The sequence below is a fragment of the Gnatocerus cornutus genome, chromosome 2 (assembly GCF_029298725.1).
Source record: "Gnatocerus cornutus isolate USDA-ARS CGAHR chromosome 2, icGnaCorn1.1, whole genome shotgun sequence".
Classification (NCBI taxonomy): domain Eukaryota; kingdom Metazoa; phylum Arthropoda; class Insecta; order Coleoptera; family Tenebrionidae; genus Gnatocerus; species Gnatocerus cornutus.
Genome location: NC_142234.1, coordinates 10,993,880 through 11,019,365, shown reverse-complemented (window position 1 = coordinate 11,019,365; position 25,486 = coordinate 10,993,880). Strand labels below are relative to the sequence as shown.

Here is a 25,486-nt window from a genome sequence, read left to right as displayed (position 1 = left end):
TCCATTAATAAAACATTCGTATATCTTGCACTTATTGTGCAAGTCCATAAACAAACCGCATTGGGGAGTTTCTCCTGGCGAATGCGCAACGTCGTGTGAGCACTTGGTAGTGACGATCTCCACGGTTTAGTTTATCTACTACTACCGTAGTGGTTTCAGAATTGATTATTTAAAATCAATTTGTTTCGCACGAACTTTCCACATAGTGTCATAGATATTTTTGTGAATTTATGAAATCTACGCCTAATTAAAATGAACTCAAGACATCTGACTAAAGGTGAGTAACACTATTTACCGGCGAACGCCACGTAAAAAGTGATTTAGCAAGAAGTCTTCATTGGGAAAATAAAATAAATACTGTCACTTAAAATGTTTATTAAAATATGTATTGTCTCTCTAAACAAATTCACATGTTTTTAATTTAAGTGCAATGTGTAAACAAATGAAACATGCAAAATTGTTGATAAAGTGTTAATGCTTTAAAATGATAAGAGGATTCTGGGGTGTTCAAATGCACTATGCAAAAGTCAATATTTGTGAATGTGGGTATTAAAATCAAACCCACTTGGTAGTCAAGAATGAAAGTTTTTATTTGTGGATAATTAAACAATATTTACCTTTATTTACTTTTAGATATTAAGTAATTGTGTTCAGATGTTTGAGTGTTTTATTTCAGGTTATTATGCGGTATGCTGTCATATTTATTTCTGTTCTATTGCCTCACTTGAATTTCAAATTTCCTGCTGTTATAGCTTGTTGTTGACCTTATTTCCTTAATATGTACTACCTATGTATGTCCAACAGACAAAAATAAATTTTAGAGTTGCAGCTAACGGGACATTAAACAGATCTTTGTTTATAAATGCAATAACTTACTTCCCGATTTGAATCTGTAAGATTTTTATGAGAATAAACACCAAACTATAAATATAAATGATTTATTATTCACGCAATTAATTGATACAAATATTATAAAACGTATATCGATAATTTAAAGGAACTTAGAATAGGTACTGAAAATTTTTATATTAATGTATTTACCTATAATTTAATTAAATAGCTATGTGTTACTTCTATTAATTTATTATAATTATGTATGTATATTTTACATTGAAAAAGTGGCGCAATTCAATTATTCCAAAAAAAAGATGCGGTTAAAAATTGTTATTAAAATTAATTAGTCCGAACATATTTAAAAATTGTAATAATATGTTTTTTTAATTTTAGGAGCCAGACAACCATCGCCAATACCAAGAGGCAAAGTTCGTTTATACGGTAATAGATTTTGCCCATATTCTCAGCGAGTATTATTGGTATTGGACGCGAAAAGAATACCGTAAGTTGTAAACGATTTGATAAAACAGTATTTCATTCGCCGAAATAGCTCAGTTGGGAGAGCGTTAGACTGAAGATCTAAAGGTCCCTGGTTCGATCCCGGGTTTCGGCAATCTTTTTTTTTTCACCAAAATTATTAATTATAAAATTATTGCACTCATTAATTACAATATTACAAATTTAAAAATTACAACTAATTAAATATAAGAAAATTAATGTTTTCAGGCATGAAATCGTCAACATAAATTTGGTCCGCAAACCAGACTGGATTTACGACAAAACTCCTGGAGGGAAGATTCCCGCACTTGAATTAGATAATGGAGAAGTGCTATACGAATCATTAATTATTGCCGAATATTTGGATGATAAGTATCCTCAGCACCCCTTGCAAAGTAGAGATCCTCTCCAGAAAGCTAAAGACCAACTTCTACTACGACAGTTTACGAAAGTACATGCAAAAAATTTTTACTTTTTTTGACAAACAAAAATTGTTTTTTAGATTGTGAGTGCACTGCTCAGAACAGTTTCTGCAGGTCGTGCTGATGGCGACGAAGCAAACATCATAAGCGAAGTTCTAAGTTCGTTTGACAATGAACTAGCAAATAGATCTGGTCCATTTTTTAGTGGTGCTAAACCAGGAATGCTGGATTATATGATTTGGCCTTGGTGTGAACGGTCCGACGTTCTTAAACTTTTTGGAAAAGAATATATTTTGAAAAAGGACAAATACAAAAGATTGGTAAGTTTTATTTATACAAATTCAAGTTTGCATGTTTATGGAATTAAAATATGTAGTTTTTTTATTAAACATATCTTATATGATTTTCAGATGGCGTGGAGAAAAATTATGATGGAAGATGACACAGTGCAAAAGTGTTTTTGTGATACTGACACACACATCAAATATATGAAGTCTTCTAGAGCTGGCGTGCCTGATTACGATTTACTTTTTTAAAAAAGAAAAAGAACTATTTTATTACCACAATGATTAAAATATTTGCTGTTTTGTCATAGTTTTATACCTATAATTATACGTAATATCAATAAAATACTGTTTTTTTGTGTCTTTGTTAACCGAGTTATATGTTCATGTTATTTCATCGTTTATTATTATTTTTTCGAAAAAAGTTCCATGACTCCATTCTCTCACGTTAGCGGAGCTTTAGACACAACCAACCAACATTCTAAATAATCACGGTGACTAAATAATGACCAGATTGAGTTGGCGACCCTGGTTGTCACTTTTGATCTGACATTTGTGACTGATTGTCAACAAAAAGTTGACAAAATTGACAATTTCTTTGTTGCTTGTTCCGAAAATGTGTTGATTTTTGCCCAGTTATGTTTTGGAACAGGATGTTTCATATTCAAGCTCATTTCAAGAGTTTCTTCGAGGCCGCAAGTATAAATGTACATATCAGACAATAATTTTTCTGTGATCAGTGACCTGTATGTCGTGTCAATGTAAAATAATTACTTTACATTGAATGAATCATCTGTACAAGCATTTAATTATCTAAACAGAAAACATGTCCGAAGCAAATATTCGCGATGGTGACGCACTGCCTAAAGGTAGAGTAACTGAAGTGTGTCAAGAATGGATGGTTAGAGAAGATGGGGCTCTCGCATATCGTCTCCAAAATCAAGAAATATCGGAACATCTCTCAGGGAATAAATATCGAAATGCTGTAGTCCGCGAAGACTTCCCGAAAGCCAAAACTGAACAACTTCGAGAACAACGGTTGGCGGAACAAACAGCGATGATATATCAACGAATGTTGGCGGAACAAGAAGAACAGGACAACAAAGTCGCCCGACAATTGGCCGAGCAAATAGAGCGCGAGGAACGACATAAAAGAAGACTTGTAGAAATGCAAGATCAAGATGTTGCACGTCAGTTGTTGCATCGAGAAAGAGTCAATGTTGAAAGACATCAGTTCTCACCTCAGAGACCGCCGCCTCCACGCAATTATGATTTAAACGTCTCCCCTCATCGACCTGATTCTTATAACTACCAAGCGAATTTACCTAAAAGGCAGGCTAAACCAATGCCGTTACCACAAAATCTCCCACCTGAAGTCTCAGATTTGTACACAGAACCGTATCGCAGCCCTGCAGTCCTCGCTAATCAGCTTGACAGAATTGAAATCGCCGAAGTAGGTTTACCTATAGATGAACTGACTGAGAAACAAATTCAGGAAGAACGCGACGCTGCATTAGCGAGAAAGTTACAAGAACAAGAAGGTTCTTTGGAGGATACATTGATGAATAGAGATCGAATGTTGGCGATAGAAGCACAAGATAAAGAGCTTGCGAAAATGTTGCAAGAACGGGAAAGAAGTAAAGCGAGACGCGCACGTGAACGTGCCAAACAGAAAGCTCTTGCCAAAAAACAACAATTAGAGTCTCAACAGGGCACAACTAATCAAATTATGCCTGACGATTCATATTCATATCCTGCTGATTTAATACCTCCACGTGCTTCAATTCCCAGGAATCACATATCAGACACTTATGCTCTTCCTACTCAGAATGAAGATGACATTAATTATAGTTTACCTGCGGATGTTTTACCGTCACATAATTTAATGGACAATAATTTGAAATCAAACTATAGCCCTCAAAAGAGTTACGACCCTCGATTTGCCTTAAATGACAAAGTTATTAATAATACTGATTCAAACTCTCGTCCGTCCTTTGATATTGAAAGAAGCAAAGACAGCGTTCCTGCTGTCAGACCAAATCAATTGGATTTAAAGTGAGATTTTTAATTCATGTAACTTGTAATAGTCTTGATTTTCAGAGCTCCACTAAATCGAATAAATAAGCCGAGATATCCAGAACCAGAAGGCTGTGATAATGCTAATGGGCAATCTACATCTCCTGGTTCACAACATATCAACATAGCAATGGCGATTGACCCAACATATCCAAGAAGAGGAATGCATTCTTCCTCAAGTTTTGAAACTACTTCTAGTACTGTGACCACCAGTACTTCTAGTAGTAGTCCTGGTTTAGTGCTGCCACCTCCTGATATTGCAGAATTGGAGGATGATGGCAATATTCCACCATACATGCCTATTCAAGGACAACGCAGAACGGCGTCCTTGGAGAAAAAACAAAAGAAAAAAAGCAAGGATGGTGGATGTAAGCAGCAGTAAATGCGCTCCTCTAATTTCCAAAGTTTTTATAGTTTATACTCTCTATTTATTTCTTATTGTATTAATTTTTACTATATCAGTAGACCATATTTTCATTATTATTTAATAGATAATCACACCAAAATATACATGCTCAACCTAATTTTAGGAACTATTATATTGACATTTACAGTTATACATATTTATAGTGATGCAATTTGGTAGCTGGTTTTTATAACTTTATTGTGTTTTTGTACTTCTTTTTACAAATTAAACATTTCAAGTTATTAAAACATGTTTATCACAATTTTTCATTCTTGACAAAAGGAGGATCAAGGTTTTATTAAATCAACCTTGCTTTTAATTATATGCACAAATGGCAAAACACAATTGGAGCAACTACACTGTTGTCCTGAGATAAAATTAAAAGCACCTATTCTTGAATCACACTGCATGCAGTTTATTCTACCTTTGGCCCAGTTGTCCAATTCAATTCTATCTTTAATCCATTGCGGCACGTAGTCTTCGTTTAAAAAAATTACGTTTTCCACACTGCAGATACTTTCATTGTCACCTTCTAATTTCTCGCTATGGGCGTTCAGAAATAAGGATTTACATTCTTCCTCAGAAAATATTACATTTCTGCACTTCCTACATTTCACGAAAGAATACATTTAATTGTTAAAAGTTTATTTTGAGATAACCTCAAATTTTGAAAGCTGTCAGATGTCACAAGTTTAGAATTTCAGATTCCACTCTACATTGCGTGCAACTGAAAAAATAAAGTACAATGTATAGAAATCTCACATTTAAAGCTCAGCAACAGTTCAGTCATTCTTAAAATATCAATTCAAAATGTTAAATTTGCCAATTACAAGCCTTTAAAACTTGAATTTCAAACTTCCAAGCAGGGATTTTTCGGTCGTTTGTGGTGGTTAAATTGCTGTAAAACCGCGCGATTTTATCTGTCAAAGGGTTAAAGTAACATGGAGTGTTGTGTATAACAAATATTGTTGCAAAACATAAATGGTGCTGTGTGTGGAATTAATCAAACATGGATTTACTGGAGCATCCCGAATTAAAGAGTACATACGACAAATGCAAATACACTATCAAGCTGTGGGAACACAATTTCAAGAAGGCACATGGTCGCGTACCTTCAAAGGTACGTCTCACTTACTTGAATTACTAAGTTAATTTATAATTCTATAGCTGGATATTCGCGAAGCGGACAGGAAAGTACGTGCAGCCTATCGGGAATATTACCACCTCAAAACAGCAGCCCTAGAACAGAGTTTTAAAGATGTTGATGGTTTTTACTCAGATGATGAAAATACCGAAAATTCGGCTAAACCTGCACAAGACAAACCTGAGGTGGATAATACAGAAGCTAAAGAACAACCCAATGACGATGTTTGGGGTTTACATTTGGACAAAAAAGTTAAACCAGTGGATGACCTTAAAACAGATTTAAATTCTTCAGTTACTAAAAAATTATTTTCAAGTTCAAAGTTATCTAAACGATACTTACGAAAATCTCGGTCGTTTTCACAAAAGAAAAGTGAAACTAGCTTTGATAGTTCTCAACCAAGCCAGTCCTTTTTTGCTAATCTATCTCAGTCCAGTCAGACATTCAGTGAGAAGTTTACATCACAATCAAGTCAATCACTTATAGAAGATGAAGAGCAACACTTATCGTTTGAAGGACTATTTGCTAAAAGTAACGTTAAAATTGTGAGTGCCACTGAAAGAATTTCTGCTCAGTCCACAAATATAGTACAAAGTGTCTTAGAAAATAAACACAAACCTTTAAGAACTGTTGACTCAGGTTGGCTTGAAAGGGTTGGAGTGAGTTCAGGGGTTGTCTTTGACAAAAGTGCAAAATTTGTGCCCTCAGACGACTACCAAGACACTGATATGCATTTGAATTATGACAGTGACGATATAATTGATAATTCTGAAGAAGAAAATTCTGTTAATTTGGGACATCCAGCCAAGAAAGCTAAAATTGATGTAGAAATACTTAGACCACAACATTCTGAACCTCAGAATCAAAATGTTGAGGTCAGTTCCTTTGAAGCTGAGACTAAAACAATTATAGTAAAAGAAAAAAACAACGTCATTCTAGACACAATAAAGGATAAAGAAAAAAGTGAAGTTTTGATACAATCAACAGCTGAAAATTCGTTTGAGTTTAAAAAAGAAATCGTCACTAAATCCAAAAAGACTAAAACGAAGACCGTTGCGAAAAGTAGAAAAAAGAAAAATGGAGCCCTAAAAACAATCAACGAGGAAGATAAACCTCCAAGAGTGTCTAATAGAACCACCAAAAACCGCAAGTCACTAGTGGAATCTCACAGTGAAGATGAAGATCCCTTTCATTCTGACAACGATGATAAAGATCCAGAATTTATGCTTGAGCAACCAAAAAATAAATTTGAGGGAATTGCTGAAAGTAGCGAAGATGTCCCAGCTCCTCCCAAATCAAAAAAATCAAAGACAAAGAAAGTTATACAACAGAAAGAAAACAATGAACCTGAAGAAACCGACGTACCTTATGAACTAGAATATTCAATTCGACCCAGAGTTTCGACGCCCCGTTTTAAAAATCTCAAAAAACTGATTACGATTGAAAGTAATACCAAAGATAAAAACGAGGAGAATAGTGAAACTGTAGTTGAAGTAAAAACTAAGCGTCAACAACAAAAGGAAAAGTTGGAAAAGAAAATTGAATCAGGCAGTTTGAATGAGAATTTTATCACGATAAATCTTAAAAAGAAGATCTATTGTAGAGGAAAGAAAAACATGAATTTTAGTAAATATAAGAAGCAGCAATGGAAGAACAAAAAGAAGGCTCTGGCAGGACCGGATATGGACATGGGCGGGTGTGATGGTGGGATGCTGACTTGTTTTAATTGTGGAAATACTGGGCATTTTGCGCAAAACTGTACTAAAACAAATGGAGATAAATTATTGCCTTTGCAAGTAGATGAAGAACCTTGTCCGTTCCCCACTCTAGAAGAAGCGTCTAAAATGGCTCAAGAAAGTGCGTTTTCGATAAGAAAATCTAACAGACATATAGGAAAATCAACAGAATCCGGAGTAGAATCCGAAAATTTAGATAATTCAGATGACGATATATTTGATGACGGTGAAACTGACTTTATGCTTGCCGAGACTTTAAAACTAGAGAAAGACGTGGCTAAATTAGACCTACAGGTTTACATGGACCAAGTAACTTCTGTGGATTCATATTATAAAACTAACGAAGATGGCTCTCTCATAAGTAAGTTTCCCACTTATAAGTCTCTAATTTTTAATTACCTTTTTTTAGAAACTCCACACGAAGTATTTGACGCTTTAAAGAAATTTGGTCACTCGGCGTTCAGACCTGGTCAAGAAGAAGCAATCATGAGAATCTTATCTGGTAAATCAACGTTGGTCACGTTGAGTACTGGTTCCGGTAAAAGTTTATGTTACCAATTACCAGCTTTTTTATACACTAAAAGAGATCCGTGCATTGCACTTATCATCTCTCCTCTTGTGTCTTTAATGGAAGACCAAGTAACCGGAATTCCTTTGTTTCTCAAAGCTGCCTGTTTACATACCAATCAGACGAAAGTTCAGAGACAGAAAGTGTTAGAAGCGATCTCGTCTGGTCTGTTGAATATTTTATTAGTTTCTCCAGAGGCTGTCGTTGCTGGAGAAAAACAGTCAGGTAAAATTAGAATTATCGTTTTATTTTTTATCTAGCATTTATTGTAGGATTTGGCTCTTTGCTTCGAAAACTCCCTCCCATTGCATTCGCGTGCATTGACGAAGCTCACTGTGTTTCCCAGTGGTCTCACAACTTCCGTCCAAGTTATCTTATGATCTGCAGAGTCTTAAGAGAGCGCATGGGTGTTAAAGTCGTGTTGGGTTTAACAGCTACGGCCACTCGATCGACCAGTGACAGTATAATCAATCATTTACAAATTCCAGACGGTAGAGCTGGAATAATTAGCGACGTTCCTTTACCCGATAACCTTCAACTCTCAGTTTCTAAGGATTATCAAAGAGATCAAGCTCTTCTTGCTCTTCTTTCATCGCAAAGATTTGTCGATTGTAAGAGTGTCATCATTTATTGCACGCGAAGAGAAGAATGCAATCGTGTTACGAAATTTTTGCGGACTAGTTTACAATATCAAGAAGCACCTGCTACCAACAAAAAACGAAAACGTGTGAACGTACAAGCTGAAGCTTATCATGCCGGGTTAGCAGCTAGCAAAAGAAGGACAATTCAGAAGGCGTTCATGTCTGGAGAACTGCGAATTGTTGTAGCAACAGTGGCTTTTGGTATGGGTATAAATAAATCTGATATTCGTGCTGTGCTTCATTACAACATGCCCAAAAATTTTGAGAGCTACGTTCAAGAGATCGGGCGTGCGGGCAGAGACGGTCTACCTGCGCATTGTCATCTTTTCTTAGACGCAAAAGTGAGTAGACGACATTCAAAAATAAAACGCATAACCAACTCCTTTGTAGGGTAATGATGAGAATGAATTAAGACGTCACATTTATGCCAACTCTATCGATCGTCACGTAATCAGGAAGCTTCTACAAAAAATATTTTTGCCATGCTCGTGCAAGGAGATTTGCCCTAAACACGAAGTAGCGTTTTCAATTGAAAAGACTGTAAGGGAGTTGGACATTCCGGAGGAAAACATATCCACGCTCCTTTGCTATTTAGAATTACACGAGAAAAATTATATTCAACTATTAAGTCCGGCTTATACCGTATGTAAAATCATTTCTTATGGCGGGCCGATTCAGATAAGAAAAGCTGCGAAAGAATGTCCTCCGCTAGCCATGGCTTTGGCCCTGCAGAAAGACAAAGAGGAGAACCAGCAGAACGTTGTTGAGTTTGCCGTTGTGGATATAGCTGCCGCGATTGGATGGGACAGCGGAATTTGCAAACATAAGTTGAAGAATTTGGAGTGGACCTCAGGTAAGTGATTGAATTTTTGAGCGGCAGTTTAATCCTCAAAAAGCAGATGTTTTGATATTTAAGCGGGAGAAAAAAATTATCACGGCAAACGATGTCTTAATTTAATTAATTACTACATGGGCCTGTTCAGAACAATTTGATTATTAGCGTTCAAATATGTAAAATCATTGCCTAAATATAACTTCTATTAAAAACAAAATGCAAGAAAAATCGTTCAGTAAGAAGTGAATGTATGCAGAACGGATTATTGAGCAGCAAACTGACAGCTTTGGATGCAGAAAAGTTGCTCAGCTTGGTTTTTGGGGAAAATGTGGTGTATGGTGCAACGACTGTAAAATCTATTTTCTACTATTAAAAGAAAGTAAAACCAATTAGAAAAACGTGCGTATTTTTGTGACATTGACACGTGATACTGCTACCACACCTTCGTGTCATGTTTACTTGTGTGAACTAAAAAAAAGCTGTTTAACGTAAAAACACAATAAAGTGTTTAACAAAAAAATGAACGTTAATGTAATTGTATGTCACTTCGTTCTATGAAGTATAATTAATTTTCCAGCAAAAATCTCAAACTACAGTTCTACGCGGTATTTGAATAATTGCGGAATAATTAAATATGAATAATTCAAATTTCAGTCAACGGCCAGCCAAAGCGTTCAATGCTAAACGTGAGCTTTTCAAATCTCGGATTTCGACTTCTAGCTCCCGGCAACTTGGATGACGATCAGTTGGATGAAGCTTTAGATAGTTTGTACGACCATGTGGTCAATCAAGAAAAAACGTCTCTGTTACAGTTACGTGCGGTGCATCAAACACTTGTAGAAGTTGCTGCTACTTCGTATAAATCGTGTTTGTCTCAAGAACCCACTGAAAGTAGTAATAAGTTAAAAAGTAAAATTAGAGTGTATTTTGAGTCTCCGAATCCATTAGACGGGATCACACTAACAGAGAATAAACTGATTGACGAAGAACAAGTAGTCAATAATATCCGTGGGCTCATTAACACCTATAGGGACAATAATTTTACCGGAAGAGCAATAGCTAGAATCTTTCATGGTATCATGAGTCCGAATTATCCGGCTGTGATTTGGGGAAGATGTAAATACTGGAGGTGTCACATTAATGTTGATTTTCATACAATATGTAAACTTGCCACTAGAGAAATTTTGAATTTTAAATAAGATGTGATGTAAATTTCGTTTAATTTTATTTATTATGTCTGTATATGCTGGCTGGTAATGAAGGCAAATGTTTTATAAGGTGGTTTTTATTATAATTATATTTATTACAAATTCATAACTTTTTTCCTTTCCCTATATTAATCTTTATAATAACAATATCCAGCAGAGATTTAAACTTATTGTTTGTAACCAAACAAGTAAAATCTTAACGCTGTTTACAATCTTACATAACAATCCTCTTCACGTAATCAAGGCCATATTTTCTAATTTTATCGTCTCTCTTTTCTAGGAACTTACTGATCTTTATTTTTGACTCCTCTTCTTTGCAAGCACCACAGAATTCTTTGCAGATAATGTGTAAAGGACTTTGATAGTAAATATTTTTGTTCTTCATGCGGCTATTTTTTTTATGGGCCCACACGTGGATGATTGTTTCTATCATTACAATGGCCACACCGATAATTGGATAAAAAATTATACTTGTGGGTAATAAAAACAATAGGGCTGTTGTAAACGTAGAAGAATATTCATCTTTGATTATATCTTCAATTTTTTTTGTTTTCATGAACGAAGCGGGTACTTTGAAAGTTTTTGATTTTGTAGGGGGTATTGAAGGCACTATAAATTCTATTTCTCCAGTTTCTGAGTTTAGTCTAGTGATGTGCTCGCCAGTCTCGTCATCTTGCTTGAAATTCTGAAAAAAAAAAAAAACAAAGAATTATTGATTGGGATTGTTCTGAGGAATAATGTGCGTATAAAATTCAAGTTTTTATACAGCCTAATATTGCGTAATATTTTGAAGTCCGCATTAATCACTCATTGTTGATGTGGATTTATTTTAATCTTCGAATATTTCAAAATATTGTTTAAGGTTTAGGTCAAGAAACTTTCACCTTGTAATTTTTATCGGAATTTTGTCAGCAGCTGTTATGTGTTATAAATTAAACGAGACCATTAAGTATATAACTAAGTATTTTATTTATAACTTTAGCAATGTATTAAATTTATTAAATTTGGCCTAGAAATTTATAAAATGTGTACCTAGTTTTTAAAGGCTTCAATACTTTCATGGCATATAACATAAAGGACGGAAATTCCACCTGGGTCGTTGAGACCTAGGGTCAAGTACATGCACCAAAGTGAAAATTTACTTAAATTTATATTCTCACAAAATGCTCAAGGTTAAGTGGGATATTTCCATCGAGGATGTTATATCTTTAATAGCGATAAGGTATACCTCGGGCGCCATCAACTGCGACTTTGAGGAAAATGAAAGGACTAACACTGCATTAATTACTTAATACTTGCAAATTGCAAACATTATGCGCATTACATGGTGAAAAGAATGGGAGAATGTTAGTTTTTCAGGAACCAAATCGAAATGAAGTACTTACAAATTTCAACTTACCGTCATTTTACCACTGATGAAATGTAATCCAGTACTAACAACTGATGCACAAATATCTTGTACACACTCTTAAAACTCGATGTATTGTTACATCTAAACTTGTTATTTCACATCACTGTAATTTTTAATGGCATGCCAGCGGGCAAGGTAAAACAAAATAATTATTGGGTTACGCGAGGAAGACTACAACTTGTATGTATAATTGTAGATACACGTCATTGCTTTATGAGTTTGTTCGGCGCTGGAATCTACTATTTACACAGACATTGTTTAAAAATCAGCAGTTATCAGGTGACGACTATTTGATGAAGTCGTTTCAGTGGGAGCAGATTTAACAAAAATATTAAAATGTAAATTGATAACACCAAGATACGTTTATCGGATCAATTCACACTAATTCTTAGAAATTTCTTATCATATTCATTTTAAGTGTTTTGAGAATATAGGCGGACAAAAATTTGTGGATTATGTCGGGGTAGTTTTCCTACTGGTATTCTAAATTATTATTAATTTTAAAAGTAAAAAGGGCTTAAAGAAAGTTTTAATTTATATGAAACGACTTTTTCTAAATTTTAAACTAAATCGAATAGAATTGTTGTAAAACAAGTACATATTTATGTTCAAGGCACTTAGACTAATATGACATGAAATGGTGTAGTGTAATCTTTTGTAGTCATTTTATTTTAGAGTTAATAGAAAAGACAGTGGAACCTCGATTAACCCTTCCCTTCCATCACCCCCGATAATCGAGATTCCACTGCACAGTAATTTTTGCCAGTTTAAAAAACGATGTCAAGGCCCGCACAAACAATTATGGTAGACTTAAGTTATCCAAGTTTTTATATCCTGCATTTACCATATAAATTATAAATACCAAATAACTGTTGCATAACTCCATTGTTCCCAATTTCGCTTTTTTTTTGCGCGGATCCCTCATGACAAAAAAAATTTTTAGACACTTTATTTATAGTTTTCATGCTTATTTACAAGTTCTTTACTCAATGTCATTAATTCTTCCCCACTTCATCCGACTCTTCGTTTTTTCCAACTTCAACCATTGTGGCATATAGCCTTCAAAGTAAACTGCATTGGGATAAGGCAATGGTGGTGGTGGCGCCTTGAATGGGTGAACATTCTTCAACTTCCTTTCCAAGAATTCTTTATTAATTTGTTTAGAATCCCTGTATTTATCAAGGTATAAGTTGAATGGTCTCTTTCTGGGGAACCATTCCTGAGGTCTTATGTATGGAGGCGGGAAATCATACTCAAAAATGGGTTCTTTCATGTCTAAAATACAGGAATAAAATCCGAGTACTTGGAAAATTTGATCTTACTCAATGTATCGTGATAAAATTTTGTTAAACTTGAATCCCAGTCAGATTGAAAAAATGCTAGGCCACCAGGTGTTAAATCGTCTTGTCTTGGTCTGTAGAAATCCAAAGTCGAAAATGTTCTGTCTTCTAATTTTACACTGTTTAATTTTTTTAGATCAGAAAAGTCAATTTTTTTTTCTTGTTTGTATAAAACGAATATATGGCGATGATATCCTGTACCTTTAGGTGGAAATGGTTGTAAATAATCAATTATAGTTTCTCCTTGATCTATTTTGTTATTGGGTATATTACCACTAAAACATTGTCATAATTGAAAGACGTATTTTAAACCAAACTAATACTTACACAAACCAGTGAACATACTCCTTATCTTCTTGTGTTAAATGACCATCAGGATTAGTTAAAATTAGAGTCCACAATGTATCTTTATCACAATTAAATGAAACTTCAGGTTTTTGAGTTCCCTCTACTGGTTTAATAGTGTTGCCAAAATAAACAGGGTGCTTTACTCCATCATTTTGAAATGCAACATTTAATGGTACAGTAGGTAAAAAATATGCATCTCCAAACAAATGCTCAAATACTCCATAATGATCAGCTATTTGTTTTATATGATAAAAAGCAGATGTTTTCAGCCATTCCTCATTAACTTCTTCTAAATTGATCAACACTGAAAACACATTGCTAATTTTACGTAATTAATGTCAGAAAAAGTCACATTTCTTGTTCCTTGCAATTTTTTCTAGCTCTGGATTTTGCCTTTGGGCTTTTATTACACTCAGTCTTTCTTCAAGCTGTTTCTTCCGTGAAAATACCGGCGGAGGTAAACCAATGTCTACTCGGAAATGCAGATTGGGATCCCTGTAGTTCATTTCTAAAGGAACAATTTTAAAGACACCAAAAATGGAGCAACTTTGAACAGACCTTCCAGTCTTTGCTGCAGAGAACGAGCCACTCCGGGGGGTTTCCCTCGAAGATGGTGTCCATATCTGACTATATTTACTAATGTGGGGGTAGTTTTCGAATTTATATTCGTGGATAACTTCCAAAATGTACATGCCATTTCGGGTTAAAATTGAAGTAGAATGAGGATGAGGTTATGTTGAGAAAATGAGTGGGAAGTTTTCTGACATACCGACTCACAACGTTATTAAGTTTGTGGATAGAGTGCGCTAATTTATGTGCGTCAATTTTTAATATACAGAGGGAACCAAAGAAATTTATGTAATAAAATGGGGCAATGTTTATAGATATTACATATAAATTTGTAATATTGTCAATAATATTGAAAATTTTAATATTACCATGCTGCTGGCTTGTTTGGTATAATGTTTTTTTATATTTTATGTTTTTTATTTTCGTTGAACTCGTTCTGCACGTAACTATTTTCCAAACACTACTTACATTTTTTAACTTGTAAAAATAAATAAAATCACAAAACAGAAAGGAGTACTTTGCACACCTTTATTTCTGTAACATTTCACACTTACATAAATACATTTTAAATATATATGTAGAACATTTATAGGCGTAAAATCCTGTATTGATTGTCAATAAATATAGCAAGCAGATCTTTAAATATTTCCAGTTAGGAATACTGTAACAACAATTAGAAATTTCTGTATAACATTTTATAAAAAGCATTTTAAATTATTTATAAATTATATTGTAACCCTGCATTCTGTATGCGTTCGCAATGTATATATCCAATAATATATTAATTTAGTATATCACAGCAAATACATAAAAATAAACATTTAAAAAATATAGTTAACACACATTCCGTGTGTATTGTCAAAATTGGTCTTTCAATGGTCCTCTATTTGCTCTTAACTCTATACTTTGATAAGTACGTAAAACTTAAATCTATCTCTTTTTATGCGTAGTCCTTAATAAATAGTTCGTCTTTTATTGGTTTACTTGGAGTGTACCAAGTTAAGAAATTCTTCTCTAGTCTTGGGGTCATCTCTAAAAACTCCCAACATGGTGGATGTAACCGTCTTGCTATTGATTTTTTGGACTCCACGCATCACCATACACATGTGCCTGTAAAAATTTTATCAATATCAAATAAGACATGAATCTCATTTTAACTTACACTCCCTCGACCACCACGGCTACTCCAGCAGGTTGCACGGCTTTAGTCACAGCAACAGCAATCTGTTTAGTCAATCTTTCTTGAACTTGAAGCCTTCTCGAATAAATTTCCACAATTCGAGCCAATTTACTTAGTCCGAGAATTTTCCCACACGGAAGATATCCAATCGAAACTTTTCCGTAAAATGGAACCAGATGATGCTCACACATCGAGAACATTTCGATGTCTTTTACTACTACCATCTCGTCGTGATCCTCATCGAAAATTGCATTATTCAAGACCTCTGTAACAATTAATTCTGTTTGAAATGGTGCACTTTCCTATTGTTGCCACTAAAACCAAATCCGTGTAGAGCACACGAGATGATAAATTACCTTCTCGAATAAGTTTAGTGCGATAAAACCACACATGAGAGATTTTTTATGAGCTCTTGAAAAAATTGCTTTGGAGAAGATAAATTGCGTTTAAGAATTTCAAATGGCGCGACTTGGTTGTAATTTAATGCAGTGAAGGGGAGAATTAGGCGGATCTGTTGCACAGTGCGCAAGATGCGGAATTTTATAAATATTTAAGTAAGTTGGTGTGCTGATAAAAATCTTATTTTGAGGTAAAGACTTTGCTAAAAATAAAATCATTTTATACATTTTATTTTTATTTTCAACTGATTCGTTGTGGTAGAGATTTCACGTTTAAAAACCCACCCCCATTTATTTAATTGTGAATGAAACTGGAGAGAGCCGAATGAAACTTGAAAAGGTAAAATAAGAACTTGGAAAAGTGTTTGAAAGGCTTCATATTGTTTGTTGCTGAAACGCATTTTTTTATAGAATGTATTTACATGGAATAGCAGATAGCGATAAACAAAAAACGTTTGGTAAAAATTAATTCGATAATTCGTAATACTGATTGACCTTCTTAAGGTTATAAAAATGAAATGAGCATCCTTTTGCACTTTTTCAAACTAAATTACTTTCAATTTTCAAAGAACTACATTTTAAATTGTTTTTTTATTGATCAATAACCATTCTTACATAAATATTTTGTCTCAAATTACGAGTATGTAACGATATTGCAATTAGCTGATTAATTATATTTAGGTAAAACGAAATAAACCATAATTTTAAGACGATCGAATATAAAATTTTGTATGAAATTCGTACATTTCAGACTAAGTTTATAGGAGAGTATGTATATGTAGTAACAAACTATTATTTATAAAATCTGTAGCTAAACTGCTATTGTACTTTGGTATCTCTTGATCCACTTATTCCAATTTTTTCATTCTTGGATTTCTAATGTTTCGTTGTATCCAAGTAGAACTTGTCAAACTACCACGCAACCATGCACAGATAAAAAACGCATTAGAATATCACAACTTTTTCGGGTCAACAATCGCTCTCTAAAAACAGTCTGTTATTAACTTATTAATTATTGCTATTGATAAAAGTGTGCAAATATGTCCTAAAATTAGTAAGTAATTCGACCACAGATTAAACGGAATTTGCCGAAACATATTGCAGGGGATTTGTACAACCAGACAGATTAAAATATTGTCGAAAAAAATACACAGAAAAAATTTGCCGCTCAGTAGAAACGACGGTGAAGATTTAAACGCCATAGAAACGCGTTTGAGCTTTTAAGCTGCGGAAGCAGAGGTTCTCGAGCCATTGCCTACTTTGACCAAAGCCCTTTAGAATTTTCCACTTACTCCGAGAATTGTCCGCTAAAATAAAATTTTCACTCGTATTATGTGATTTTTCGAGGCAAGGATGAAGTATCGGAGCTCGGATAATTTGTCTAATTATAGGTTTAAATTACACGAAACGGAGAAAAGAGAGGCGATTGTTACTCGTGCCAGTGAATGAAAAGCTCTGTTGAAAGCCTAATTGGCAGATACTAATTGGCACTTCAGGAAATTACCGTCTTTATATAGGTTTCATTCAATGATCGTCCTTCATCTCCGTTGAAATTCATTCAACAGGTAACTAAGTTACATCGTTCGCTAAAACGTCGAGGTCCTTTCGATAATTCAGTTTCCGTTGAATATATGCAAGGATATTACGAGAATTTTATCTTTTGAAACTAATTGAGGACTCAATGAATTGCATATGAACATGTCTGAAGGTTGTCTAATAGATGTCTAGGTGATCATCTTAGGAAACTTTCGAGCTTACAAATCATTTTTTATTGATTTGCGAATGATTTCATTTACAAGATGAGCCTCCGAGGACTATCATAAAGACATGTCAACGAGACGGAAATTGAGCGGAAACTGAACAATTATATAGAGATGATTTCCCTTGGTGAGCTATGATCCGTTTTCTCAGAACAAGTGAGTAAAGAACAATGAGATTCGTGATTGTGCCATGATGATGGCAGATTGAATACTGTAGCCATGGAGACGACACGCTCCTTCTGCTACAACATACAGTGTGTTCTATTATCGACATAATCATAAAGTAGCTAATGGAAAGTTAATCTTCTTGGCGATTGTGATGAAATGTGGATACTTGGGATTTAATGAGCGCATTATATCGGATTTTTAATGAGTGGCTAGAATGTGAAAATTAAAATGAAATTTTGCTGTTTGATGAAGAGTGCCACTTACTACCCAGTCGATGTCAAAACCAGAATGGTTATGGGTATAATGGATATTGAACGGACAGGCGAGAATGTAGTATGCAAGGTTGCATGTTTTATTGTTTTATTGATTAGGTCGATTTACATTCCAAAACATCAATTTGATTTTTACCATTTTTGTAATATCTAATCTAAAGTTTAAATGACTCAACGGATGGCATTTTTCGCTAAATTAGTCATAAAAAAGACAAATATTGTTTAGTCATTGTTTGATATAGTCATATAGTCATTGTTTGATCAAAAATGAGATACATGGGAGTGTTTTGACAGCACAAAAAACAGCGAATTACATGTTCTGTTCAGTTGTACTGATTATTCAACAATAGTTTATTAAAAAAGCTTAAGGACTTGATATGAATTCACATAAGTTCACAAAATATTGATTTTTAACTACTTAATTGTAATTATTAGGTATTGATTTCTAATGAATTTGATGGCACTGCGCTTTGCAATTGGAAAGTATAGCTGCTTACGGTGTAAAGGGAATAAAGACGAATTTTATCCACGAAAAAATAATTTTTGGGTGGATAAAATTTGTTCATTGTTCATGTATCACACATTTGAATGAATTTTAAAACATATTGCGGCGTTTAGAACATATTGAGGGATGCTTTTTTGGTTATTCATCATTTCAAACAAACTTTCAGACTCTAAATCCGCAAATTGCAGAATTTGCATGAAGTGTCACGTACTTTACAAACAAGCCATCCTTAGCAACGAAAATTTTAACGGTAGTGGTAGTTTTATTTCTTTATTCGCCATGTCAATAACAGTGCGAGTCAAGTGTTGCTGTATCATTTAATTCATTTTTTTTTATTAAAGTATTGTTTTAATAATGAGTTTTATTATAGAAAATGAACATTTCATTAGTAGGAATTGGAATTTTTTTTCTAATTTCACAATACAGATTTACAATTTTCATAAAAGAAAAAAATTTTTAGGCTTGTTTAAATTATGCATCTAACTTAAGCCCGACTATCATAAGTAATATGTAGCTGAAAGATTTAAATTGCTTAGACCAAAAAGTACAGTTTTTGTAAAGTTTCAAGTATGTAGTTTTTGGAAAATTTTGGACTGAAATATGTGCAAATTTCTTGAATTTTAAAATACCGCGTATGCTGTATTTAAGTTTCTTGAACTCAATTTAAATTCTCCCCATGGAGTAAAAGGAATTTTGAACAATTTCTTCGGAAGTAAAAAAATATCGACAATTGACATCTTTTGATTTGCCTTAAACAATGCTTACCTTCAAGGCTTTGGTCGTATCCTTTCGTGAAAAACAACATGGCCTTAGCGGCTCTCTCTGGCGTTTTCAGGAGTCCGGGTCTGTCGGGGTTCTCTCCCAAAGATTCCAGAAGTAGCCTGTAGGACCTGGACATTTCAGGAAGCATTGCTTCTCTAGTCGGAGGGTTATGATCCAATTCTAAATCGTGATGAAACGTGCACTTTTCATGACCTTAAAATAGAACAAAATATAAATATATCTTGATCAAAATTGATCGCAACTAGCATTAATAAACATTAAAACCTTCAAATGAAACTTCCTCTCAATAGTAATCACCTTGATAAAATCATCAATGTCACATTAAAAATCAATTGCTTTCTAATTATGTATAGAAACTAACGCAAAGAGTCATTTTTGTTACCTGGAGTTGTCGACGTTCGCGGAGTTTTTGGAGTTCCAGGCACCTCGACGTCATTGATTTCGTAATTCTCTGAACAACTTCGCGAGAGAATAGGTCTAGGTTTCGATTTCTTAATGCCATTGGCGCGACATTCCCCATTAGTTGTCATTGTTTTATGTGAAAAATTCTTCTTGTTTAATCCAACTATAGATATCACGTGTACATTCACCCGTCGTTACCAACAACACGCTTCTCACCTTGTCGAAAGCGAACTGCCAGCTTTCGGTGGGAATGTTGGTTTTATATCAAAGCCGGCGTCAAGTGGGATTTTCGTAAAATTAATAGCGATATGACGATAAAAGAACTCTCAGCAACGGAACACTAAATTGTTATGATGTTAAGAATACGTTCGATTTCTAGGTACAGCCGTGGAAAAATCAGATCCAACTGCTTTCACAAATAGACGCGAATTGGTCAATTTGTTATTTTAATGTTATCGGGATTTTTCGCTTGACCCCTGATGAAATGTATTAACATTAGATAAATTAATCGTTTATCGATTAGAAAAAACGACCGTCGGTGGACCGTAAAATTATCCAAAAGTCGGGTAATCTAAAGCGGTCGACCTTTTTGACTTCCTGAGCAGTGCACTTTTTTATGATCGATGTGATAAACTTGTTTCTATGAACAGTAAATATGATTTTCTTTGAAGAGCCCTAAACAACATTTTCAAGAAGCAAAAACGGAATTTAGATATTTTTCTGATTAAGTTTCGCCCACTTTGGCGTTGCAACGAAGAGATTAAATAAAAATACGAAAACTGGTAACCTGTTGGAATCCTTTGATTCCCTTTAAAATGGAAACTAAAATTAAAACTAAAACTATCACAGTACCTATTGATAAAAAAATTTGTATTTTTTAAAGAAAAATCTTTCTTCCAATTCTTACTAATAAAATGCTACAATTGCAGTATTCAGTTTATTGTCAGAAAAATCAAAATTAGTTTACGAAAAAGAGTACCTAAGCAATATATTTTTTTAATTCTTGGTACACTATTTATGTGCTTAATAAACTTCGCTAGTGACAATATTTCTTAAATTGTTTTATGGACCAATTTTTGCAAAAGTACATAAATCTCGCCGACCTTCGTGATGAAAAAAATACTGTTGACTATTTTTAAAAATTATCTAGATTAGCCTTGGATAATTTATAAACTGGTCTAATTTTTTAGCCATTGGGTAAATTAGCCCCACAACTTGTGAATTTAGACGTGTTTGTTTGTGACAAAACGAAATAATTTTTAAATTAACAAAATAATTTCCAGACATTCTAAATAATCGTAAATATTTGTGAGATCGCAGATAATTATTGTTTTGACAAATAAAAGAACCCTAATCGCCACAATTCTTATAATGAATAATATATTTTTCTTCTTTTGGCGAATCAGTAAAAAGTTGATCGATATTAGCTGAGCTATCAAAATACATATCTTTAATTAGGTGCGCTAAATTTTACAGACCGCACAAACTTGTCCAGGTTCATTGGTCATACAATATTTATCCACTTTTTATTGTGGAATTGTACCAGACGTAAATATTAGGTGCATGAACCCAAATAAACTGATTAAATAATTTTGATCGGTGTTTCTAATTAGTGTGCGTTTTTTTAGATATTTATCCTATAATAATCCACCGAATAGTATTTACTTTATTATAACTACAGCTGCTTTGTAATCTCAAAGGACTGTTGATTTCAATCGGAAATTTACATCATCATGTTTTGCATACGCGGAAAATAAAGTTCTGTTGTAGTGATTGTAATTTTTTAATTAAAGTAGATTAAGTCAAGGCCATTTAATTGCAAGGTATTTCTAAATAACTAATTGTGATTAAAAATGATTGGATAGCCCTTCTAGATGCAAGATGTCTAGAATGGAAAAAATAACATCAATTATGTATGGTTTACAAATCAAATGGGTATTTCCCTTAAGTGCATTGTGCAAGAAGTAAAAGTAATATTATGAAAAATGGCGATAAAGTAAATACATTTGGAGATGCCGGTTCAATAATAATAAATAATGTACCACGTAACAATTCTAAACATTTCGCGAATTGTCATTTAGCCCAGTTTTCAATATTTTCACCTTGAAACGAAACTCGTTAATGGAAACGTAATCTGTATTAACCACAGTTTTGATGATATTAACTTCTAGGAACCCACGCTTCATTATCATGGTTAAACTCCAATTAGGGAAAGTCGTATTTTCCAAACTACCATACTGCATAAAAACCGTTCTAATTTTTCTTAATTTTGATGACGTAAAACGTGTCGTTGTGACGTCAGCTGGAAAACCAAAATCTCACTTAACGAACTGGTTTGTAAGAGTTAACAACCGTACATTGACCAATAATCCGTGATCTGTACATGGATTAACTTAAATTATTATTACTGCTGTCTTTTTTCTGTAAGTTGTTGCAAAATTGTCCTTTCTCTAATGAGTACCATTTATGTGAGGTGGAGGTGCTACACACCCCGTTCTGGTTTCCGCATTTTTTTCACCAAGAGCATCCGGTTATAAGAGTTTGTTGGAATACAGTTTATTTTATAAACGATTAAGGTGATCAAATTAAAAGAAGCGAGAGAAATGTCATGTACATGCGGTTTGCAGGAAATTGCCTGTTGGTGATCAAAGGCACAAGTTTCGAGGACGAGCTGCAAAACCATAATAATGTGGAAGGAACTGGTATCCTTAGTAATAAATAATGCATTCTACGACGGACCAGTGGGACTTTACAGTATAATACGTGTCTGAGAAATCTAAGTGTACTTTTTTAACACTGAACTGCATAAGTAGAAAAAGTAATTGGACTTTCGTGAAAAACCACTAGATTGATTTCTTTTATTAGAAAGACATTACCAAGAATTTCGTAATAACGTCAAGAATAACGCCAAGAGGGGACAAAAAAAATGGAAGAATTAGAAGAAATATCTAAAAATTTTAAACGAGGACTATATCACAAACGAAATGATAAAATACATAGCACGAGAATTTTAGGTGCTATTGGTAGAAATAAAGAAGAAAAAATAGCAAATGGTACGTGGGATGAAGCAATGATAATCCCAGTGCTAAAAAAGTCAACGTACTTTTCCAAATGTGCGTTTCTTATCGAAGGCAAAGATGTAGTGAAAAAAATATAAGCTAGAATTTGTTATTTTTGGTCTTTGGAATGCTTTGAAGAAAGGATATGAGAAAATTTAGAATACCTGGCAAACACGTTAGGCTTAGGATAATCAAGAAGTCAAGCAGGAACACACGTTTCTCAATTCTGAAAAAGCTGTTCGAATTGGAACAACTTTCCGAGAAGGTTCGGAAAGAAAATCGTATGAGTCTCCAAAGGACAAAAAATACACTAGAGAAATTGTAGAAAAAGAAAATGGAATAAGAGACTTCAAGATAAGAAAATGGGATGTCAAATATCGCTACTGCGTCATTCAAAGAAAATAATAGGAAAAAAAAAGAAGAATATAAGTGTTCATGAATGTGGATGGAAATCAACGACAAAATATTTCAGATAAGAAGAAAAATCACGAAGAGAACTTGCACCAATAAAGACGTTATTATTTTGAAACAAAAAATATATTAGTACCTAAAGCTTTGAAGCTATTTTATAATTTCATATCTACCTTCTAAATTAGAATTAAAATTTAAATATTTTTATTAGATGTCGATAAAACTGGATTAAATTTAAGAAAAATGTACAATTTTTGGCAAACCAAACTAATAATATTATGTAAATAAATTGTAAACAAACCGCAGTATAAAAACTTGCTCTGTACCTGCGGCATTTCGAATTTTTTGCTTTCGTTACTGCATTAATACAATTATTTTTCAATTATCCTTACAAAAGTTCAAGATCGGTTGATTAAAATTAGACAGAAAAGTAGAGAAAGAGAACACTAAAAAGTCCATGGCAAAATTTAATATAAACGTTTAATAAATTATCTAAAAACGGATTTAAGAGACCATGAAATAACCAAACAAATTGTATGAAAAAACCTGAATTGTGTAATTGTCTCATTTATGTCAACGCTCATGTACCCCTATGACAAAGTTTAATTTTTCTATGAAATAGAAAAGACAAAAGTTACAGCATAATAAGGGCTTAGAGTTTTGCGGATGAACCAAAGCACTGTCTTTCGTAATTTTTGTGCAAAGTTTCTAATTATACGTTGTGATGTAATTGTTTTACGATCAATTACAAGCAATTGTACGCAATTGACCAAATATGGTATAAATCAATTTTGTATGATTCGTATTATTTTCTACAAGGAAAAGTAAACATGTTATTTCGAAACATTTTTTTCCACTAGCAGTAAAATAAAACATTTTGAACCCTGATTTATCTATTTCTGTAAAATTTTCAAAAATTGCATAATACAAAAGTTACAAATAATTATTGACGTAACCTTGTATTTTTTTCACACTTTCGCAAATACAAATTAACTTAAATAAGAATAAGGGGTGGTTTTTTGGTCAGTTCCAGAAAAAATATGCGTTTCAAATGAAATATTCATTAAAAATCTGTGTTAATTATAATGTGTTTACGTCTTTTCGTATTTGAATAGCAAACATTGATGATTATTGATTAATAATAATAACCGGTAAAATTGATTCCCAGCAATTAATATTAATAAAACAGCAAAAAATTCCATCGTAAAGTAGTGGTAGCATTAATTTGCAACGAAATTCTCCATTAAACCCTACATTTGTAGAATGTACGTAAGCACGTGCGAAAACACGCGATTAGTTAATAAAAAAGTTAAATAGTTGTCAACAGTCACATGTTGTTTTAAGAATATTTTTATGTTAATAAGGGTAATGAGCACGTCAGGTTGAATAACCTTAAATAACTTTAGCATTCACAAAAATGGGTCAGGGTTAATTTTTTTCATACTTACCATTTTTGTTTTTGCAAGGACAACCAATTTGAGTTTCTGGAGTGATGCCGTTGCCGTTAGTTGTAATCGCCAGTTCCTTCATTTTTCTTTAAAAATACACAAAATTTGAAAAAATCGAACACGCGTTCCCGACAAAAAAAGAAAATGATTTTGGTACACTCTAGTCCACAGTGGGGAACAAAACAACTGTCAAGAGTTTACATGATCTTGTGTGTTATATTTCATTCTAATGGTGACGTCACGGCATTGATTAACTCCTCCCTTTTCTAATTTCTTACAATTATCCTTGCTTTTTACGTATAGCTCTCTCGCTTGGTATTTTTTATTTAATTTAGTACAGTGGAATATAGAACGGATCCTCTCAAATTGCACCGATTTTGGATGGAGCAATTTTATTTGTAATAACGTCAGCCGTTTTTTACCGGATCACGAAATTTACGGAACTTATCACATGAACAATTCTATAAGAAAACAAATCAAAAAAAATCGCAATTACCCTGTGTCCTATTCAGGAATTTTTAAACGGGGTCGTTTTGATTATCCCCTGGAAAACTTTTAATTTAAGTTAAAAAAGACACAAAAAATTGTCAGTAACATTGTCGGCTCCATGAGTCATTTCATTTAGCGAGGTTACATTTTGCAATAATTTAATAAAAAAAGGTAACCTTGACGAAAGAATTATAATGAAAATGATGAATATATTTTAGAGCAAAATTTGTTATTAAAAAATAAGTTTCCGGTAGCGTCTGTAGTATTACGTAAGATAAGGTGGTAATTAA

General features: G+C 33.5%; 6 protein-coding genes and 1 non-coding gene across 8 annotated transcripts; 4 read left to right on the top strand and 3 right to left on the bottom strand.

Moving 5' to 3' along the window:
• Window positions 1-65: 65 nt before the first annotated feature.
• Window positions 66-2,413, top strand: LOC148178965 (pyrimidodiazepine synthase-like). The gene is made up of 5 exons (XM_088029848.1): window positions 66-277; window positions 1,228-1,336; window positions 1,561-1,783; window positions 1,835-2,074; window positions 2,165-2,413. Exons 1-5 carry the CDS (start codon window positions 253-255, stop codon window positions 2,288-2,290), a joined length of 723 nt encoding a protein of 240 aa, XP_087885974.1. The 5' UTR covers window positions 66-252; the 3' UTR covers window positions 2,291-2,413.
• On the top strand, window positions 1,375-1,447 carry TRNAF-GAA (transfer RNA phenylalanine (anticodon GAA)). Its single transcript has one exon. It is a non-coding gene; the product is annotated as a tRNA-Phe (tRNA).
• A 135-nt stretch (window positions 2,414-2,548) lies between the features above and the next one.
• LOC148178964 (uncharacterized) lies at window positions 2,549-4,768 on the top strand. Its single transcript, XM_088050556.1, has 2 exons — window positions 2,549-4,093; window positions 4,139-4,768. Exons 1-2 carry the CDS (start codon window positions 2,865-2,867, stop codon window positions 4,494-4,496), a joined length of 1,587 nt encoding a protein of 528 aa, XP_087906682.1. The 5' UTR covers window positions 2,549-2,864; the 3' UTR covers window positions 4,497-4,768.
• Window positions 4,769-5,091: 323 nt separating this feature from the next.
• Window positions 5,092-10,724, top strand: RecQ4 (RecQ4 helicase). The gene is made up of 6 exons (XM_088050555.1): window positions 5,092-5,640; window positions 5,688-7,761; window positions 7,810-8,193; window positions 8,241-8,950; window positions 9,000-9,462; window positions 10,099-10,724. The coding sequence occupies exons 1-6, from the start codon at window positions 5,530-5,532 to the stop codon at window positions 10,641-10,643; spliced, it is 4,287 nt and encodes a 1,428-aa protein (XP_087906681.1). The 5' UTR covers window positions 5,092-5,529; the 3' UTR covers window positions 10,644-10,724.
• Window positions 10,712-12,365, bottom strand: LOC148178962 (uncharacterized). Its single transcript, XM_088050570.1, has 2 exons — window positions 12,052-12,365; window positions 10,712-11,337 (listed from the first exon to the last, which is right to left on the bottom strand). The coding sequence occupies exons 1-2, from the start codon at window positions 12,055-12,057 to the stop codon at window positions 10,867-10,869; spliced, it is 477 nt and encodes a 158-aa protein (XP_087906696.1). The 5' UTR covers window positions 12,058-12,365; the 3' UTR covers window positions 10,712-10,866.
• A 632-nt stretch (window positions 12,366-12,997) lies between these two features.
• Window positions 12,998-14,539, bottom strand: mRpL38 (mitochondrial ribosomal protein L38). The gene is made up of 5 exons (XM_088029369.1): window positions 14,310-14,539; window positions 14,104-14,259; window positions 13,731-14,055; window positions 13,386-13,678; window positions 12,998-13,338 (listed from the first exon to the last, which is right to left on the bottom strand). The coding sequence occupies exons 1-5, from the start codon at window positions 14,446-14,448 to the stop codon at window positions 13,046-13,048; spliced, it is 1,206 nt and encodes a 401-aa protein (XP_087885495.1). The 5' UTR covers window positions 14,449-14,539; the 3' UTR covers window positions 12,998-13,045.
• A 296-nt stretch (window positions 14,540-14,835) lies between these two features.
• Window positions 14,836-24,903, bottom strand: Pu (GTP cyclohydrolase punch). Of its 2 annotated transcripts, none has more exons than XM_088030288.1 (4): window positions 24,708-24,903; window positions 19,370-19,579; window positions 15,484-15,766; window positions 14,836-15,431 (listed from the first exon to the last, which is right to left on the bottom strand). In XM_088030288.1, exons 1-4 carry the CDS (start codon window positions 24,787-24,789, stop codon window positions 15,302-15,304), a joined length of 705 nt encoding a protein of 234 aa, XP_087886414.1. In that variant the 5' UTR covers window positions 24,790-24,903; the 3' UTR covers window positions 14,836-15,301. The 2 variants fall into 2 exon arrangements, with proteins under 2 accessions (XP_087886414.1, XP_087886413.1); XM_088030287.1 differs by lacking the exon at window positions 24,708-24,903 and adding an exon at window positions 19,770-20,219.
• Between the last annotated feature and the right edge of the window lie 583 nt (window positions 24,904-25,486).

Bases quoted from the DNA above. Each gene is read 5' to 3' on its own strand.
- LOC148178965 (XM_088029848.1), top strand. From the start codon at position 253: ATGAACTCAAGACATCTGACTAAAG. The intron at 278-1,227 runs GTGAGTAACACT...TTTTAATTTTAG, and splicing joins CTCAAGACATCTGACTAAAG to GAGCCAGACAACCATCGCCA. The intron at 1,784-1,834 runs GTACATGCAAAA...ATTGTTTTTTAG, and splicing joins TACTACGACAGTTTACGAAA to ATTGTGAGTGCACTGCTCAG.
- LOC148178964 (XM_088050556.1), top strand. From the start codon at position 2,865: ATGTCCGAAGCAAATATTCGCGATGGTGACGCACTGCCTAAAGGTAGA. The intron at 4,094-4,138 runs GTGAGATTTTTA...CTTGATTTTCAG, and splicing joins CCAAATCAATTGGATTTAAA to AGCTCCACTAAATCGAATAA.
- RecQ4 (XM_088050555.1), top strand. From the start codon at position 5,530: ATGGATTTACTGGAGCATCCCGAATTAAAGAGTACATACGACAAATGC. The intron at 7,762-7,809 runs GTAAGTTTCCCA...ACCTTTTTTTAG, and splicing joins CGAAGATGGCTCTCTCATAA to AAACTCCACACGAAGTATTT. The intron at 8,194-8,240 runs GTAAAATTAGAA...CATTTATTGTAG, and splicing joins TGCTGGAGAAAAACAGTCAG to GATTTGGCTCTTTGCTTCGA.
- mRpL38 (XM_088029369.1), bottom strand. From the start codon at position 14,448: ATGGCATGTACATTTTGGAAGTTATCCACGAATATAAATTCGAAAACT. The intron at 14,260-14,309 runs GTCTGTTCAAAG...TTGTTCCTTTAG, and splicing joins TCTGCAGCAAAGACTGGAAG to AAATGAACTACAGGGATCCC. The intron at 13,679-13,730 runs GTAAGTATTAGT...ACAATGTTTTAG, and splicing joins GAGTATGTTCACTGGTTTGT to TGGTAATATACCCAATAACA.
- Pu (XM_088030287.1), bottom strand. From the start codon at position 19,917: ATGACAACTAATGGGGAATGTCGCGCCAATGGCATTAAGAAATCGAAA. The intron at 15,767-19,369 runs GTAAGCATTGTT...TAATTGTTACAG, and splicing joins ATACGACCAAAGCCTTGAAG to AGGTCTTGAATAATGCAATT. The intron at 15,432-15,483 runs GTAAGTTAAAAT...AAATTTTTACAG, and splicing joins GCCGTGGTGGTCGAGGGAGT to GCACATGTGTATGGTGATGC.